At 38.2% G+C, this 18,149-nt stretch overlaps 1 protein-coding gene across 1 annotated transcript; it reads right to left on the minus strand.

Annotated features, from left to right (window-relative positions):
• Positions 1-8,256: 8,256 nt before the first annotated feature.
• LOC135102801 (uncharacterized) lies at positions 8,257-17,938 on the minus strand. The gene is made up of 8 exons (XM_064008325.1): positions 17,815-17,938; positions 16,263-16,458; positions 15,881-15,975; positions 15,530-15,679; positions 14,977-15,069; positions 13,042-13,146; positions 11,541-11,672; positions 8,257-9,919 (listed from the first exon to the last, which is right to left on the minus strand). Exons 2-8 carry the CDS (start codon positions 16,438-16,440, stop codon positions 8,957-8,959), a joined length of 1,716 nt encoding a protein of 571 aa, XP_063864395.1. The 5' UTR covers positions 16,441-16,458; positions 17,815-17,938; the 3' UTR covers positions 8,257-8,956.
• Positions 17,939-18,149: the final 211 nt, after the last annotated feature.

The raw sequence follows: 18,149 nt of genomic DNA on the forward strand, positions 1-18,149 counted from the left end.
GTCTGGCAAATGAAGTTGAGAAATGCAGGGTGAAGTTATCAGTCTAATAGTGAATAGAAGTCCGATTAAGATCATTTATTAATAGTTGGAATAGAGTGGGTGATAGGACACAGGCTTGTGGAAGAACACTGTTATACATTTAGAAGAAGAGCAGAGCAGAGCAGAGAGAGAGAGAGAGAGAGAGAGAGAGAGAGAGAGAGAGAGAGAGAGAGAGAGAGAGAGAGAGAGAGAGAGAGAGAGAGAGAGAGAGTAATGGCTGCAGAATATTACCAAGAAGGAAGCAGTAAATTAGTTTGATGACAGCCCTGCAAGTGATGACAGTGTTGCGACCTCTCGGTGTCTGCAGCACGAAGTCATAATGATCATAATTGTGCAATAAACCATGACCATCTACGCACACCCAACACTCAACTTGTCACACATAAACGCCACTGAGCAAACATGTTCTTAAGTTACCCACATATGAGGAATTATTCTATTTGCATTCGAAGTTTTCATGTCCTTGAAACCACACTGAGATAGATAGATAGATAGATAGATAGATAGATAGATAGATAGATAGATAGATAGATAGACACAGACAGAAAGACAGACAGACAGATAGACAGACAGACACAAAGATAGAAAGACAGATTAACAGACAGACAGATAAATAGATAGATAGATAGATAAACAGACACACAGACAGACACAGGCCGAAAGAGAGAGAGAGAGAGAGAGAGAGAGAGAGAGAGAGAGAGATTATATTGAGCACAGCAGACAGACGTAACAGGTACAGTCGTAGTCAGAAGCCAAATCACTTGCCACACTTGCCTCCAATGGGCCTAGCATTTCCACCTTGAATCTCAACACCTTTGATCTGCTAAGAACTACAGTTGCCGTGTATAAGGAGACCGTCAGCACACTAGGGGATTTATGAGTTTTTTTTTGCCCCCAACCTCAACTCCTTTGCTAAGAGTGTATTCATGCTTTGTAAAGAGATTGCCAGCGTATATGAGGAATTAAGATGAAGGAGAATGGCGAGGTGCAGTGGAAGTGAGCGCGGTGTGTTGCTCCACTACTGGCCCTGATTCTATGTACATGCTTGTACTCCATGTGCATTCGTAAAGTTGCTCCAGTGAGTAATCTTCAGTCTTGTCACACGGTGATTGGAACGCCCTGCTATATGTAGCCTGAATAGTTACAAACTCTGTATGCAACTATTCTGGGAGGTCTAAACGGGCTTTTTTTTTTTTTTTCGTTTTTCTGCCATTCGCCAAACTTCTTGACACGTTAGAATGAATGAATATATGAACATAATCAAAGCAATGAATGACTCATCTCTTGATTGCCACGTCTCCTCATCCACCTTAATAGCACTATGGTGCAAGTCGAACTCCCTGCCTGCTTCTATATCACTCTTCGTATGACCTGAACTCTTTTAAGACGGAGGTTTCAAAAAACTCATCCTACAATTTTGGAGAATCTATTTGGTTCTTTAAGGACTGGCATTTCACTGGGCTATTTATTTATTTTTTTTTTCTTTCTTTTTCCTTCCTTTTTTTGGCCAGTGCCCCTCATACATGAAAAAGAGTATGATTTCAAAAGCCACAGGTATCACCAAAAAGCGTGATGGAATAGTAAACCCTTTAGTGCCTGCAGTTATATTTCCGCTCAGTGAAACCACTTAGGATCAATTAAATGAAGCAATAAGAGCCACACTGTCATTAGTTCTCAAGGGATTTGGCAGGGAAAATACACCAGCACGCTGAGGTACAAAAATTAATAAAATAAGTAAATAATAAATAAATAAATAAATAAATAAATAAATAAAATAAAAAAGAAGGGAAGAGAAGTAATGGCAGTAATAGAGACAAGGAAGGCTCGCTGGAAATAGGAATAAGGAATAAGAATAAAGCAGGAGGGATGACCTTTCGGGGGAATCACGGAAGGATAGGAGGGAAATATGCTAATGCTGCAGAGAAACTTTTTCCTTCTGATCAAAATCACGATGAGGAAAGGAAAGGAATTTCAGGATAAAAAAAAAAAAAAAAAAAGGAAAGGAATACGTACGTACACTCAGATTCAGATTTTTCCTCTATTTTTTTTTCGTTAATATAATTATATATATATATATATATATATATATATATATATATATATATATATATATATATATATATATATATATATATATATATATATATATATATATATATATATATATATATATATATATAGTGTGTGTGTGTGTGTGTGTGTGTGTGTGTGTGTGTGTGTGTGTGTTGTAATGAAAGTTAAAGAGGAATAATGTACAACTTCACTCATCATCATCATCACCATCATCATCATCATCATCATCATCATTATCATCATCATTATCATATCCAAGTAAAGTAAACGGACCACTATACACTATATACCATCATTATCATCATCATCATCATCATTGCTATTCTTTTTCCACTTTCCAATGAGTTATGGAAATATCTATCAGCCTGTTCTCTTTTGCCCTAAAAATCTGTTCACTGTGTGGCATCTGCATGTTTTCCGCGGTGAAAACTTAAAAAACACTCGTTCAGAATTTTACTCATCTCTTCCCCAGAACTGATTAAGTCTCCCTCAGATGACTTTAACAAGACTTATTATTTATCTGTTCTTTGTCCTATACAGGGTGTAACACGAGTTTCTGCGGATATCGCTAGAGGTGAAAATATAGGTTATTCTAAGTCTAAATCACCATTACGTAACCACATCAACAAAAAAACAAAACCTGAATATCCGCATCCGTATGTGTGTCCGCGATTACGAAAATTTATATCCACAATTGCACTCCCATCTGTCGAAAGTTTATATCCACAATTGCTCTCCCATCTGTCTCCCATTTGTACATCCGCTTTTCTCGACATCCGATACATCCCTCAATCAGAAATTCACTGGGGGCATCCGACGCCAGGCAGGCCGTGATGTAACACAAGGTCATCAACACAGGAACCTCGCCCTAGGAAATCCCTCCAGCTCCCCACGGCGCTCTTCACTCTCGCCATCGTGCAGTGTTAGCCCCGTACTCTGAATCGCTTTGCTTTCTCACCACAAATGTTTTCAAAGGCCACAGAGGTAATTAATCGGATTCTCAGGCGCTTCTCCGGTTAATAATGTTAAAATCTCGTTAGTTTGTCAATAAAACCAAAAAATAGATAAATAAATAAAATAAAATACCATATTCTCTCACCACGATCATTTTCAAAGGCCACAGAGATGATCAGCCGGATTCTCAAGTGTTTCCCCTGTTAATAATGTAGAAACCTCGTTAATCTATCACTAAAACCGCATAAATACTCTTAAAACTTCAACAAGAACCTTTTGAATGTAGCGGAGGTGCAGTGCAGAAATGTTTCAAATAATGGACTTTAGTCTTATGGATGTATTTCCCCGGCGACGATGACCTGCTCCAGCTGTCGTGACCGAAGGAACCAGTGGCGTAACTCAAGGGCGCGACAGATGTAATCCGGCATGAGGCGCGCCACGTTTTCTGCTGGATAGCGTAGTGAAAGACAAGCGCCAAGGATCCCAAGCAGGAGCTACCTATGTACGAGTACGTATTGTTTCGACTTCTTATAAGCACAGTCCCCTCCAACTGTCTCATACACTTATTTCTATAATGGAGCATCTTAAACAAGTACCGCAGCCTTGAAAAGATAAAATTAACCTTCTGTTCTCGTTTTTATTGTCTATTAACAAAACAAGAGCACAACGTGAGCAGGAATACACTTGCGAGGTGAGACCTGGCTTTCTCTCTCTCTCTCTCTCTCTCTCTCTCTCTCTCTCTCTCTCTCTCTCTCTCTCTCTCTCTCTCTCTCTCTCTCTCTTACTTTATTAATTGTGTAAATATTGTTTTTTTACTTTTTATATTTTAATGGTGTGCGGGAATATGTTCATGAGATGAATTTTTTTTTTCTCTCACTTTATCAATTATGAAGAAATTGTATGTATTTCTATCTATAGTGGAAGATGCACAGAAATACGTTTGCAAGACAAACACAACCTTGCTTTATCTCACATTATTTTGGAGGATCAAGGGAAACTCGTGTACTGCAGGCAATTATTGTGCCTCACTTTTATGATCGGCGCCATCATGACCTATTATGGTACATACCTTAAAAATCAACCAACCTCTTTCATGCACGTAATGAAAGCATTAATAGGCCATTTTCCTCTACTTGAGACAGTGAATGGAGCAAAATCCTCAAGTCTCATATAAAAGAGCAACGAAGGTAATTTCTTAATATGATTGGTAGTTTTTTTTAAGATACACAATTTAAAATCGGAAAAATATCCTGCCCACAAAAAAAAAAAAAAAAACAGCTCGCGCCATGTCGTGACGTCATTAACGCGGACTATGGTGACAGTTAACACTGAAAGCCACCGACAGAAATTAACACTTCCTAAATCATTACACGCACACACATTGATGAGTCAAGTTTACATGACATAGCGCCATTATAACTTTACTTAAAAATTTTAATTTCCTTCACGAACGTCGTTTCAATATCAAGTGCTGGCAACGAAAGCAACCCACAAAAATTAACACTGCCTAAATCACAACACGCACACGCAAAATCGAGTTTACTTTACATAACACACAGCGCCATTATAATCTTGAAAATCAATAAAAAAAATATCTTTCACGAACTTATTAGTACTAGCAATGAAAACAACCCACTAAAACTGGCACTTCCCAAATCATTATACGCACATGCAAAGTCGAGTTTACATAACACACACACACACACACACACACACACACGGGGGAAGGATGCCAGGAGGTGGAGGGCGTGAGGGGACCCGGACCAAAGGACTCCCCGCGAGTTCCTTAACCAGGGGAGGCGGGAGGCCGCTTCCTGCCGTGATTGTATCCTCGTTACGCTGATGATGGAAGGTGGGCCCCGAACGGCAGCTCATCATCACAGGAACCTCGCCCTACGAACGCCCTCGAACTCCCCACGCCCTCTCGCCCCCCACCCCTCGCCACCTATCACGCTGCGCTGGTCTGAAGGGTCTGTTTCCCCCCCGACGATAACCTAATATAGTTGTAGCCCAAGAAACACCAAGAGATGGAACGCGAAGGAAGACTATTAGAAGACAAGGAGGAAAGTAGGGAGATAAGTAGAAGGAACACCAAAAAAGAAGAGTATGAGTAAGCAATAAAGAAAGAAGATGATACGAAACGTGAAAGAAAGGAGACTATGAGAAAACTAGAAAGAAAAAAAAGGAAAACAGGTCGAGGGAACATCAAGAAGGAAAAATATCAGAAAACAAGAAAGGAGGAAGCTAGATAAAAGGAACACCAAGAGATGAAACGTGAAGAGGAAGAATATGACGAAACACGGAAGGAGGAAGACAGGTAGAAGGAACATTCAGGTGAAATGTGAAGGAAGAAGGAATAATATGAGAAAACAAGAAAGGAAGAGATGAGACATGAAAGGAGAAAGAGGAAAAATGAGGAAACAAGAAAGAAGGAAGAGACAATGAAGCATGAAAGGAGAAAGGGGAATAATGAAAAAAAAAAACAAGGAAGAAGGAAAACCAAGAGAAAATTAAACAAGAAAAGGGAAAATATAAGAAAATGAGAAGGAAGGAAGGTAGAAGGAAGAAATGAAGTAGGGAGAATATCAAGAGAAAATTAAACAAGAAAAGGGAAAATATAAGAAAATGAAAAGGAAGGAAGGTAGAAGGAAGAAATGAAGTAGGGAGAATATAAACAACATGCAAGCAGGTAACAACAACTTGAAACTGTTCTCTCAGCAGGACTATCAAGTAAACATTGGCCAGACCAGGAGCTAAGACATTATCACAGAGCACGTACTGTAAGCTCCACATCATCGCCACAATTACATATACTATCAGAAAATTTGGATATGAAGTCAAGTGTAAAACATATTTCATTGAATATTCTGAGTCTTTTTTTTTTTTTTTTTAATACGTGCGACACTGGCCTAGGTTAAGGGAAAAGGAACAAAAAAGAAAAAAACATACTAATACCTAAAGAGAAACCCAAAAGAACTAAAAAAAAAAAAATCTGCGAGTAAAGGCCACAGAAATAACTAATTGGTTCTCAAGAGTATTTTCCTCCTTGTTGTTGCAAATGCTTGTTAGATTATCACTAGAATCACGAAAATACGCTTGAAAATAACTTTACCAGGACATGTTAAATCCACTGGAGATAAGGAGCCTATACACTTGAAAATGTACTAAACAAGCAGGATTCAATGTTTGTCCAGGGGTCTCGTGTATGTCAAGTATATACGCTACGAAATAGTAATTATGGGTGAACTTTGCACATACCCTAAAGAAATACCTGTGGGAACTACTTCTCCTAACATTAGTCGAAAGTTCTTTACAAGTATAGGCTACGTAAAAGATAAATATGGATGCATACGCACATACAAGTGTACACTAAAGAACATAATATAAACAGTACTATTATCAAAGCACCGTATTCTCTAACATTTCAGCGCCTTCCCCTCGAATACTTACAACAGCTAGGCTCCAGTAGAGGGTCTTTGGTGATTCTAGTGATAGTTATAGTGTCTAGTACATGCATGAAACAAAAGAAAAGAAAAGAAAAAGAAGAAACCAAGAATTAAAATATAATAAAAGGCTAAACACACACACACACACACACACACTTATCATCCCTATAGTATTAAAAAATAACCCTAATGAAAGAACAAAGGCTGTCCATCGCCCCTTATAGTATTTCCACGTTTCTGTTCGAAGCTTCCATCTCGAGCCGGCATCGCGATACACCGGTGCTGCTGTGGCATGGCTGGCTCGAAGCATGGCGGGTACCTCTGAGGTGATAGTTCGAGCCACCACCAGTCAGCCAGGTATTCAATGGCCTATTATGATTCAAGTGATAGTTCTGGTGATTCTCCATATTGAATGAAACAAGTAATATAATAAAATAGAAGAAAAAATAAATAAATAAATAATGAAAATATAACAAAATCCATAAAAACAAAACGGACAAATAACATCTGCAACATTCAAAAACAATCCTAATGAGAGAAAAACTGGAAAACAATACATCAAAACACGGCTCCAAACACTCACTCTTATCTTACCGTGGCAGCACGCAGCATAATGCCCGGACGCATTCAGCCGCACATCCCTGCCCCTGCACCCACCCACACCTGCCACGTGCCTGCTAACCTGCCTGGGCGCGGTAGTAACGTTTCCCTGCCGCTGATGTTCACTGTGTTACTACGCTTGACTGATTCCCGCCCGCCACGTGAGTGTTTTCTTTTTTTCTCAACGGAGTGTTAAATGAGTAATGGTGGAACACACACACACACACACACACACACACACACACACAGAAAAATTAAGTTGATAAGATACAATAAATTAACAACTATAGACAGATAAACGAAAAGTAAATGAAAACTAAATAAGTATGTTAAGGAAATTTTACTATATACCTTTATTCTCACTCTGAATTACTTCCTAAAACCCACACACACGTTATCATCAACTACCAACAAAATTATAGCGTTTTATAAGTTTATCATATCAGCAGTAAAAGCTCCCATCGATTTATAATAAAAAATAACTAAATAATTAATTAAAAAAATAACTAAATAAATATGGATATTTTTCTCCGTCTATATTAAAAGCCAGCAAATTAAGGCACATTACAGAAGACCGAATGAGCGACCATAGTAATAAACAGCATAATATTAATTTGTACTTCTTATTACTTCCCGCTGGTCAAGAGCAACAATTTTTCTTATGGCGAATCTTGCTTAATGCCGCGTCACAAGCAGTGTGGTGAAGGTGTGGTGTGGGTTGTGTTAGGCTGCTATAATACTGCATCAGATATTTTTTTTTTTTTTTCTATGTATAATAAGGAATCACTGTGGAATTCCGTTATTTTTTTTTATCACTAATTACATACTGATGTCCTTCCACTTTTGAGACCTTTTTGTTTTTTTGTTTTTTAATAACTCACATTTTATATTGCTAATAACTGATATTGCAATGAATACTTCCATTTGTCAGTATCAAATTTTATCAGTCAATGCAGCTTATGATTGATTTTTCTAGCAACCACAACTAATTACTAATATTCCAGAAATTTACTCCCACTTGCCTGTATCAAATTTCAGCTGATTGCAATTCATTAGTTATTTTTCCCAATAACTTCCACCTCCACCACTAATTACTATTCCAATGTGTACAACTTCCACTCATATTTCAAATTAAGCACAAGGCATTACTGATAATTTTCTTTAATCACCTCAATATCAGGGACCTGTAGCTAATTACATTCATCATTACAACACACACAAGGAAGGTCACCACTTCCCCTCAGTGCTCCAAGTGACATCCTGCTTATTACACAATCCCATCCCTCAGCACGGCAGGCAGCTTCCTGCAGACATTGTCACCCAATCACTTCACTTCACAGAATACATTGCCAGCCCACATGGGACAATATGGCCAGGGAGGGCACCAGGCACCCCTCAAAGCCCCATCCTTGGCACTAGTGAGGGGGAGGGTGAAGAGGGCATTGTCACATTAGTGTAGACATGGTCAGAAGTTGAATTACTTACTGCACTCTATTTCTGTATCAGTTTTCCCTCAGTCTTGTCCTCTGGTCTGTCGGGAATCTATCTACTGTCAGGTTCTATAAGACTGTCAGCAGATCCGAGGATACAAGGTGAGGGAAGATGCTCAACATACAAGAGGCAAGTCCAGAATGTTATGTTTCTGACTATGACTTCACTCTGGACTTAGAATAATTCATGCAATACAAAATCAAGATTGCATCCTCTCAGGGTATGAAAAATCTAATCAATGTCTAATCAAAACAATAAAAAATGAGGCACCTTTTTTTTAAAAAAGCATTTGGTGTCAAAATAGAGAAACCCTCATTACATAAATGTGTTTTAATATTTTAAGACACAGTCACTTATTTATTTATATGTTTTTCAATTAAAACAGTACATGCATTAGGGTTATATATCACCTTCTTATCTGCACCCTTATTGTCAATCTTCGTTGTAGTGCTGTTTACAACATTTGAGACACCACCCTTGTCTTTGGCTGCTTTACTCACTGATTTCTTAGTAGCTTTATAATGTCCAAAATCAGAATTATGAATTGGAGTGCAATATGGGCACTTGTAAGGCGCTGAAAGATTAAGAAGTCTACAGCTGCATGATTTCTTGGAGCTCCCACTTGACATCACTCTTTTTGTTTTACGCTGAGGCTCAAAACTTGAGGCTGACAGCTCTGGCCTCAAGTACTGCTGCCTCTGTAGCTGCTGCAGGCGTGCACGTGCCTCCTGCTGCAAAGTGTCTGGGATGAAATCAGATCTTGCAAGCCTTGGTTTGGGGACTGCACCACCACCACTTGCCTCGCCCCCTGGTGGTGGAGAAGGTGCCCTGAAGTGGGGTTCCTGATGGCCAGTCCTGCTCCTTGAAGGTTTCCTAACAAAGTGACTAAAGCTCCCAGAATCAATGGCTTCCTCATATTCATCTTCCTCCTCTCGCCTCCAGTGCATTCTTGAGGGAACAGAGCATGTATGATTCACTCGGTAATCCCTACTGTTCCCTCTCAAGGTTGATGAGTATATGACATTGCGGTCACTCTGCTTTGGCACTCCTGAAGCATGGTGGAAGTGGTCTGAGCTGCACACTTTATCCTCCTCTCTGTGCCACCCTTCATGCACTCTTTCTCCTCTGTCTCTGTCACCTTTACTTGCAACATTTTCCTTGTTTCCTCCTCCTCCTCCTCCTGCAAAGCTGTCTTTATCCTGAGTATTATGTGGATGGGCTGAGGAAGAAGAGGAGGAGGTGGAGGAGGATTCAGGTGAGGGTGGTCTCTCCCCATCATCTTCCTCATCCCCACCCAAGCGACGAGTTGCTGCATCCTGTGGGGGTGGGGGGGGGAGAGAGAGAGAGAGAGAGAGAGAGAGAGAGAGAGAGAGAGAGAGAGAGAGAGAGAGAGAGAGAGAGAGAGAGAGAGAGAGAGAGAGAGAGAGAGAGAGAGAGAGAGAGAGAGAGAGAGAGAGAGAGAGAGAGAGAGAGAGAGAGAGAGAGAGAAATTTATCCAAATGAAACTACCACAATGCTAAGTCTGCACAGCCTATTGAGACCTTGAAACAGTAACCTTCTACCTTTGAACTTACAACATAGAGTGTGGCACAAAATAACCTACAGTACTCAGCTTCAATTGAAACATGGCCATCAAAGGAAACAGAAGAGAGAAAGCTGAAAAGAACACAGATGGCAATGTTGAAGTGGACACTGGATATCATTCAGAAGACATGTACAAAATGAAGAAGTGAGGAGAGCTGGAATGAAATGTATTAAGGCATGATTCCACCAAGGCAACACAGGCACCATGTAGCATGCAACTTGACTGGCTTTCAACAAATATGTTGAATGAGGCTTGTTGCCTACAACAAGGCAACATCATTGTTGCTTGTAGTATGCCACATCCTGTGTTGACTGCTGATTACCAGAAAACCTTTTCATTGATTCAACAAAAACTAAGCCAGTTCTCAACATTATGCCTCAGCAGACAGTTGCTGCTGCTGTACATTATCTAGTGTTGTGTGATGCTAAAAAAAAAAAAAAAAAAAAAAAAAAAAAAGTTGAAGATAACTTTTTTTTACTGAGAAATTACTGTCTGATGACCAATCAGTTTTCAAAAACTTTTAAAGGATGAGTGTGGAATGTTTCAATTACCTTTTTTCAACAAAGTAAATCCCAGGAAGTGACAAATTAACAAGATTTCTTTTGGGTTAAGCTTTTGTGCTAACAGTGAAAAAGCAGCATGCAAATTCTTGATATTCTTTGCCATTGCCATGTCAGTTAAATTTCTCAGCTAATCCCCACAGTGCATATAATTTAGCATGGTTATTCTTGTAATCTGCCAAGCATGTATCCCATAGAACCACAAGCTTCCTATATTCACCTATACATTCTACACTTTTTTCTTGAGACCAATTCATTTTGTTACCTTTCATCACTGAATCCTTCCCACAACTAGTGGGAAGGCAGCAACATGAGGCAACAGGCAACATTTTGTCGCATGCATCACATTCAACAGGCAACTTGTTGCCACTCATAGCATGACCCACAGTCACACGCAACATATTGCTTTGTGTTAAACTGGTCGAACAACACTTGGCCTGTGCGACAATGTAGCATGCCATATGTTGCCAGAATGTTGCCTCAGTGGAATCGCACCTTTATGTATGAGATCAGTTCAAAAATAAGATGAGCAACACAGTAAAATGAGAAGACCAGGATCTGATTAAAAGAGACAGGAGAAAACCAGCTGAGGGAAGATCAAGGGGAAGACAGAAAGTAAGATGGAGGGATGGATTTATGGTAGAACTGCAAAGGATGGGAGTCACAGAAAGATGCAAGGGACAGAAACAACAGGAGGAGGCTCGTACATGGTGCCAACCCTTGACTCTGGGAAAATGAGGAAAGGAGAAGACTAAGCTTGAATCACCTAACCTGTGTGCTGCTGAGTCTTACTTGGAACATGGTGATGGCCTCTGAGTTGAGGGCGTTGGCACTGCGAAGGAAGGCCTGCTTGGCTGCCTCCTGACACAGCAGCAGCTCAGAACGCAGCCTACTGTTTTCCTCCTCCAGGACCTGCAGCTGGAGCTTTACAAAATATCCACCATTAATTGCAGGAAAGTAAGGTGCTATACAAGTATGGTACATGTTAAGGTGATGGTAAGTTCAATGTTTAAACTGTCTAAGAAATGTAGATGAAAGTAAGATTATAATGTATTTTAGGATATTTACAGTCTATAATTCTGCCTTGCTTGTTTTGATGTGAATGGAATAGTATATAAATCTTCAGTAAAAATGTATGGCACATAAATTTCAATAAACATGAAATTTTACATAAACACTACCAAATAAAAAGCATGTTTCTATCACTTTATTCAGGTACAAAGCTCCCAAAACTATCTTTAGAGTCTGGTGCAAACAGTGGCATAATGAACAATATGAAACTTGCTGCCTGATCATGTGTCACATTGGTAAGTTTGATGTGTGTGGTTTGACATGCCACACATTGTTGATATGCCAATCTATTTTTCAGGTCATATATTAATACATGGCAACAATCCCTAGTGTGCAGGGCTACTAACTGCTGCCACCAAAGTCACCAAGCATGTCAAATAATATTGTCCATTGTGTCAGAATGTAGACCTCTTATTCTTAAAGATAGTTTTGGGAGGTACTGTACATACTTGCAAGCAATTATGCATTATAATAAATCAATAAAAGAATAAAAAAAGGATTACTTGCAAGCCATTATGCATCGCAATAGATGAATAAAAGAACCAAATTATATCAATTCATTTGATGCTGAAAAAAAATCACAACATGTCATCATGCAATTCTAATTCTAAAACATAAGGCGGGCAAAGAAAGCATCCAGACAGGTTTCTCTTTTACAAAATGAATGACGATTTAATTAACAATGTAACCATACCCAAACCATTATTCCATCTTGCATGCAGTGCCTGGAATGATGAGCAGTCCATCAGCATCATTTACTTCATCCACAATTCAAACATTTCAAACTCCTCTTGTTGACATCAACCAACAATAACACAGTGATATGATGTGTGTCTATTCTCTCCCTTCTATGTCAAATCCCAAAATGCAGACTAATAATGTAATTCATCCATCACCTGCATCTATAAGATTTGTGAACACCAAAACTAAGTAGTACAGTACTTAGTTGCTCTATATTACTATGCTACTCCCTTAGGGAATGTTGGTGTGGCTTCTAAGCTAACTGATCTCCTCAACCTACAATCTAGAATTCCATCAGACAATAAATAAATAATCTCATACATGATGCTTCATATAAAATACAAGAGCCTCCTGATTTAAACTTCATCAAAGAATAAGCAGGTAACCTTACACATAGAAGTTTCCTATAATCTAGAGCCTCATCAGACTATAAAAGAGATAACCATGAACCAAACACCTCACAAGACACAGGAACACTCACAGCTTTACTGCCGCTCCTTTCATGGACCTTTTTCCTCCACTTCACCAGTGTGCTGTGTGCCAGCCGCTTACTCCGCATGGTCCGGGCAATATTCTCCAAGTGTTGCTGTTGATGTGGAGAAAGTTTAAGATTTTAGCAATGATCTATATACTATAAAAGAACTAAATGTCTTCTTTCATTTGTGTCCATACTTTACTCATAAACACTTCCAGTCAGTCTTTCTTCATACATTACATGGATATGCCCACACTATCTCAGCATCCCAGCACACTTTTTATCCATCCCAAGAATCCTACATTGGTTTCTTAACTCTCCCAAGAATCCTACATTGGTTTCTTAACTCTCTTTTTGTTGCTCTGGTCAACCTTTTATTTTGGACTTGCCTTTGAACTGTCCTCTAGGCCCTAGGGTCTAGCATCTTTAGTGTTTATTTTTTTTTTACCAGTTCTTGTTGCCCTTGGCCAGAACACTTCTATCTATCTATCTATCTATCTATCTGTCTATCTATCTATATAATAGGCCAGCAATCCCACATGGCATGCCCCAGAACAGACAAGACATAAAAATAATAATAATAAAAAAAATCACAGCACAATAAAAACTGCTTGCATGGACACAGAAAAAAAAAATGGAGAATATAGTGCACTATTTTTAGCCTTTCTAGAGAATAGTAAAAAAAAAAAAAATTGTGTTCAAAAAGCTGTCAGAAGTTATTAAAAAATCTGTCTAGCAATGAAAGAAGCAAGGACTGATTTTGAACATTTTACACACCAGGAAAGAAAACAAGAAACCAAAAGTAGCACCAAAAAAAAAAATAAATAAATAAAAATATGAGGAAGGCAATGAGAAAGTGAGGCAGGATTTACTTTAGGGGAGATGAGGCAGTTCATTCATGCTGGTGTCCCCTTGATGAATGGAATGGTGTAACAGAGGGGGATGACAAGAGAGGGTGATAGTACATTAGCCAGAGATAGCAAGGAGTCCATCACCACACCAGCTGCTACAAATGGCTCAACACAGGAACAGAGCGTCAGTGTGAGAGTGCCAGGAAGGAAGGAAGGAAGGAAGGAAGGAAGGAAGGAAGGAAGGAAGGAAGAAAGAAAGAAAGAAAGAAAGAAAGAAAGAAAGAAAGAAAGAAAGAAAGAAAGAAAGAAAGAAAGAAAGAAAGAAAGAAAGAAAGAAAGAAAGAAAGAAAGAAAGAAAGAAAGAAAGGAAGGAAGGAAGGAAGGAAGAGAGGAAGGGAGGTAGAGAATAGGGAGAAGGAAGGGAGAAAGAGGAGGAAAATAGAGAATAAAAAATTAAAATTATAGAGAAAATGAAGAATGAAAGATACAAAGAATACAAAGATAGGAAGAAGGTAGATAGGACAGAAGGAGAGAAAATTAAGAGATCAGAAAGAAGATATAAAGGACAGAAAGAGGGAAGGTATACAAGATAGAAGGAAGGAAAGATGGTATAGAGAATAAAAAGGAAGGAAGGAAAGTAGGTAGAGAGAATATAGGAAAGGAAGGAAATAGAGGATAGAAGGAAAGGAAGAAGGTAAAGAGAATATAAGGAAGGAAGGTCAAGTGGAGAAAAGGATAGAAAAAGTGAGGAAGGGAAGAAAAGAGGAAAAAAACAAAGAAGGAAGAAATTAAGGAAAACTAAATATTATGAAGAAAAAGGAAGGAAGAAGATAGAAAGAAAACTAAGAGAGAGAGAACAGAAGTAGGAAAGGCAAGAAATCATATAATTAAAAAGAAAGAAAGGAAGAAAGAATAAGGAGATAAAAGGAAGATGAAAGAAGAAAAGCAGTTTATCAGTCCTCTACAAACCTTCTTCACAGCACTATCAGAATAAACCTCATAAGGCAAAGCTTTATCAACATACACCTCAAATCAACTACTCAACACCTCAAATCAACTGCTCACAGAAGGAAGACTTCATCAGTTATACCTCATCCTGATCCTCCAGCTCCTGCATCCTCCTTGATAACATATCCTTGTCCTTCTTCTGTGCCTCCAGCTGCTTCCTCAGGTTGGCAACTTCCTGCATGATCAAAGAGCGTGTCAGTTGCTTCACGATACACTAAGTCACCTCTATCAACTATGATGAAAGCAGTGTCTTCATCTCTTTCTAATAATTATACAAGCATGTGTTGAGTAATAGATAAATATGAGAAAAGTATGAAAATTATAAAGGGAAGGTAATTAAACAAAGATAGGTATGTATAGCTCTCCACACAACAGTATACAATTTTTTTCTTTATGTAAGAGAGGTTCTGGCCTAGATCAAAAAAATTTTGAAAAGAAAGAAAATAGGCCCACTGAAAGTAGCATAGAATGAACTAAAAGGATAAAGAAATAAAAACAAGAGGTATGCAACATTTAAGGGAAAGACTAGATAAATATAGATATGGAGAGGGATTACATGCACCTAGCTCTGATCATGCATACTACAACTAGAAAAATATAACTAAGTAAATATTTACACATGAATTTAGAGTTACCTGTTGCAACTGTACTGTAGCCTCCTTATATCTGTCTCTTTGGATGGAGGTTTCCCGCACCACCTCAGAAAGAGACCTCACCTGTTTGAGAAGCTCATTCTTCTCATGGCGCAAGATGCCTACACAGTTTCGAACTTCTTGTAGTCCAGCCTGAAATATGAAACTATTTTATCAAAGAATAGTCTAAAATGAGTAAGCGGCTACTTGATGTGTTTGTGTGCAAGAATGTTATAAAGTTCTCTGGAATTAACAATCTAAACAACTGCAAATGTAAAAATGAAAAAAAAAAAAAAAAAGTATTTCAGTTTTATAATGATGGTAACAAGTGACAACACCAGACTTAGTCCTCACCTGGACATGATCATCCAGGCTGTTGATAGCCAAAGTTAGGTTGTCCAGGCCATGAACATTCTCACTCCACGTCTCTCTTACTTCCACTGTCCTCTCTGAACATGAAGGTCATTGTGATGGAAGAATATTTAACATACTCAATTACTCACATGTCTAAAGAAACATTTGTACTTGCAACAAGTAATAAAAGTTCTATTTTTATTACTGAGAAGAGCTCTGCAATGAAATTTAAATAATCATCTGAAAACTTTAATGTTTAATCAAATACACATATTAATCTAGAGCTTATAGTTTACAATTCAGACATTAAATTCTAACCACAAAATTGCTGAACCTGAAAAATAAACTCAATTCCAACATAAGGTCATCAAGCAGCACCTACCTTTCACTGTGGCATGAGGTCTCTTGGCCTGCAAGCCAGCACCTGGTGAGCCACCCTTGCCCTCCTCCATCGGGTCCTCCTGCTCAGAGGCCTCCTCACCTGGTGCCCTTCCTCCAGCCTGGGGCAGCTCCTCCTCTGTTGGTGGGCCCACATCTGTGTCAGTGCTTGGAGAGGCCATGAATGCTCCTAGGTTTCCCTATAAGAAATGTTTATTGGGATAATAAGATAAGCTTAATGTAACACTGGTCCAGGCTGTGGTAAGAGTAAGGGAATTTTAGAATGATAAGAGAAGCTGTCAGCAAGCATTAGAATATGCAGAGGAAAACTATTATGTACAGTGACTTTCTAGCCAAAATAAACAAAATAAATCAAGCATAGTTTAATCAAATGTAGTGCAGATTCACAACTTTTCTGAAGTAAAAGAAAACTCTGAAACAAAAAATCTTTTCCATGGATGTCATCTGCACAAAAGTCAAATAGTGTTCAGACATTTCATTACATGAATATATATATATATATATATATATATATATATATATATATATATATATATATATATATATATATATATATATATATATATATATATATATATATATATATATATATATATATATATATATATAATCATTTTCATAAGGCAGAATTATTTAAAGCTAATTAGCTCTTCACATTAGCAAGAGTTAATACATTTAAAATAGTTTAGCAAATGGCTTTGGGCTGATGTGTTGCTGTGCCACCACCCACCACCACAGCAGCCACTCACCCTTGCTGCAAAGGATCTTTTAAATCATTGTCTGCTAACTCAAGAGTTTATCATATTTCTTTTTATTTGTATGGAAATCAATTTCTTTCTTTACAGTGGTGAATACAGAGTCATTAAGAAATGTTTCACAATTTAACCAAATAGTTAATAATGTGGCAGACAGCAATAGCAGTGACTCACCACCATCCTCCATTCTGTCTACTAAAGACTCAGCCCCCTTGATAAAAACAAAATCAAAAGTTTGCCAAATGAATATATATATATATATATATATATATATATATATATATATATATATATATATATATATATATATATATATATATAATCTAAACCACATAAAAATTGTCAGAAAAGGAATTTGCTCATGAAATCAACAGGAAAAAATTTACTAAGACTGCACAATAACCATGTGCATTTTCAGGTCTCCTCAATGAACACACCCCAAAAAAAAAAACATTAAAACAACATGCAAGGCTCAGAAAACGCCTTTAACATACTACTAAACAAATACCATTGCGCTTATAACAAGCATCCATCCTGTCCGCCACCTGCCTCTTGACAAGAAAACAGCAAGTCTGAGTAACACCTTGTCACAGATCAATAATATTACCAACGGCCGAAAATGACATTACACAAACTTCACAACTGCCTAAATTACAAACAAGGCAGTAAGCTACAGGAATATACACAGCTATTGAAAGAGCTGAGAAAGCACTACAGACACGAGTTAAAAAAAAATATGTTGGAAGACTGTCACTTTTGAATGAATGGCGAAAATACTACCGTGAGATGCTCCTCCCAGCGAGACCTCCGACCTTTTGCAGCAGCTCGATTTGTTTACATCGAGGAGGCTTCGAATGATCGCCTTGGCAACGGCGTCCTTTCCTAAGACAAAACTACTAATGGAAAGCAATTATATTTCCTTACATATCATAGGCACTGATGATCAGGAGAACGTGATAAATGTAAAATTTACATGTAATAATAAAAACAAGAGTACAGTATAGTCCCTCACCTCCAGTACAGCATTAAAGAAATATTTTCACAGAAACTCATTCTCACCTCATTTACACACAATATAATTGACAGAGCATAACAATTAGCAGTGATGTTTGTAA

The sequence above is a fragment of the Scylla paramamosain genome, chromosome 8, assembly GCF_035594125.1.
Source record: "Scylla paramamosain isolate STU-SP2022 chromosome 8, ASM3559412v1, whole genome shotgun sequence".
NCBI classification, from domain to species: domain Eukaryota; kingdom Metazoa; phylum Arthropoda; class Malacostraca; order Decapoda; family Portunidae; genus Scylla; species Scylla paramamosain.

Coding starts and splice junctions, on each gene's coding strand:
- LOC135102801 (XM_064008325.1), bottom strand. CDS start 16,440: ATGGCCTCTCCAAGCACTGACACAGATGTGGGCCCACCAACAGAGGAG. Junction 15,680..15,880: donor GCCTGGATGATCATGTCCAG/GTGAGGACTAAG, acceptor TTCATATTTCAG/GCTGGACTACAAGAAGTTCG. Junction 9,920..11,540: donor AGGCCATCACCATGTTCCAA/GTAAGACTCAGC, acceptor CCACCCCCACAG/GATGCAGCAACTCGTCGCTT.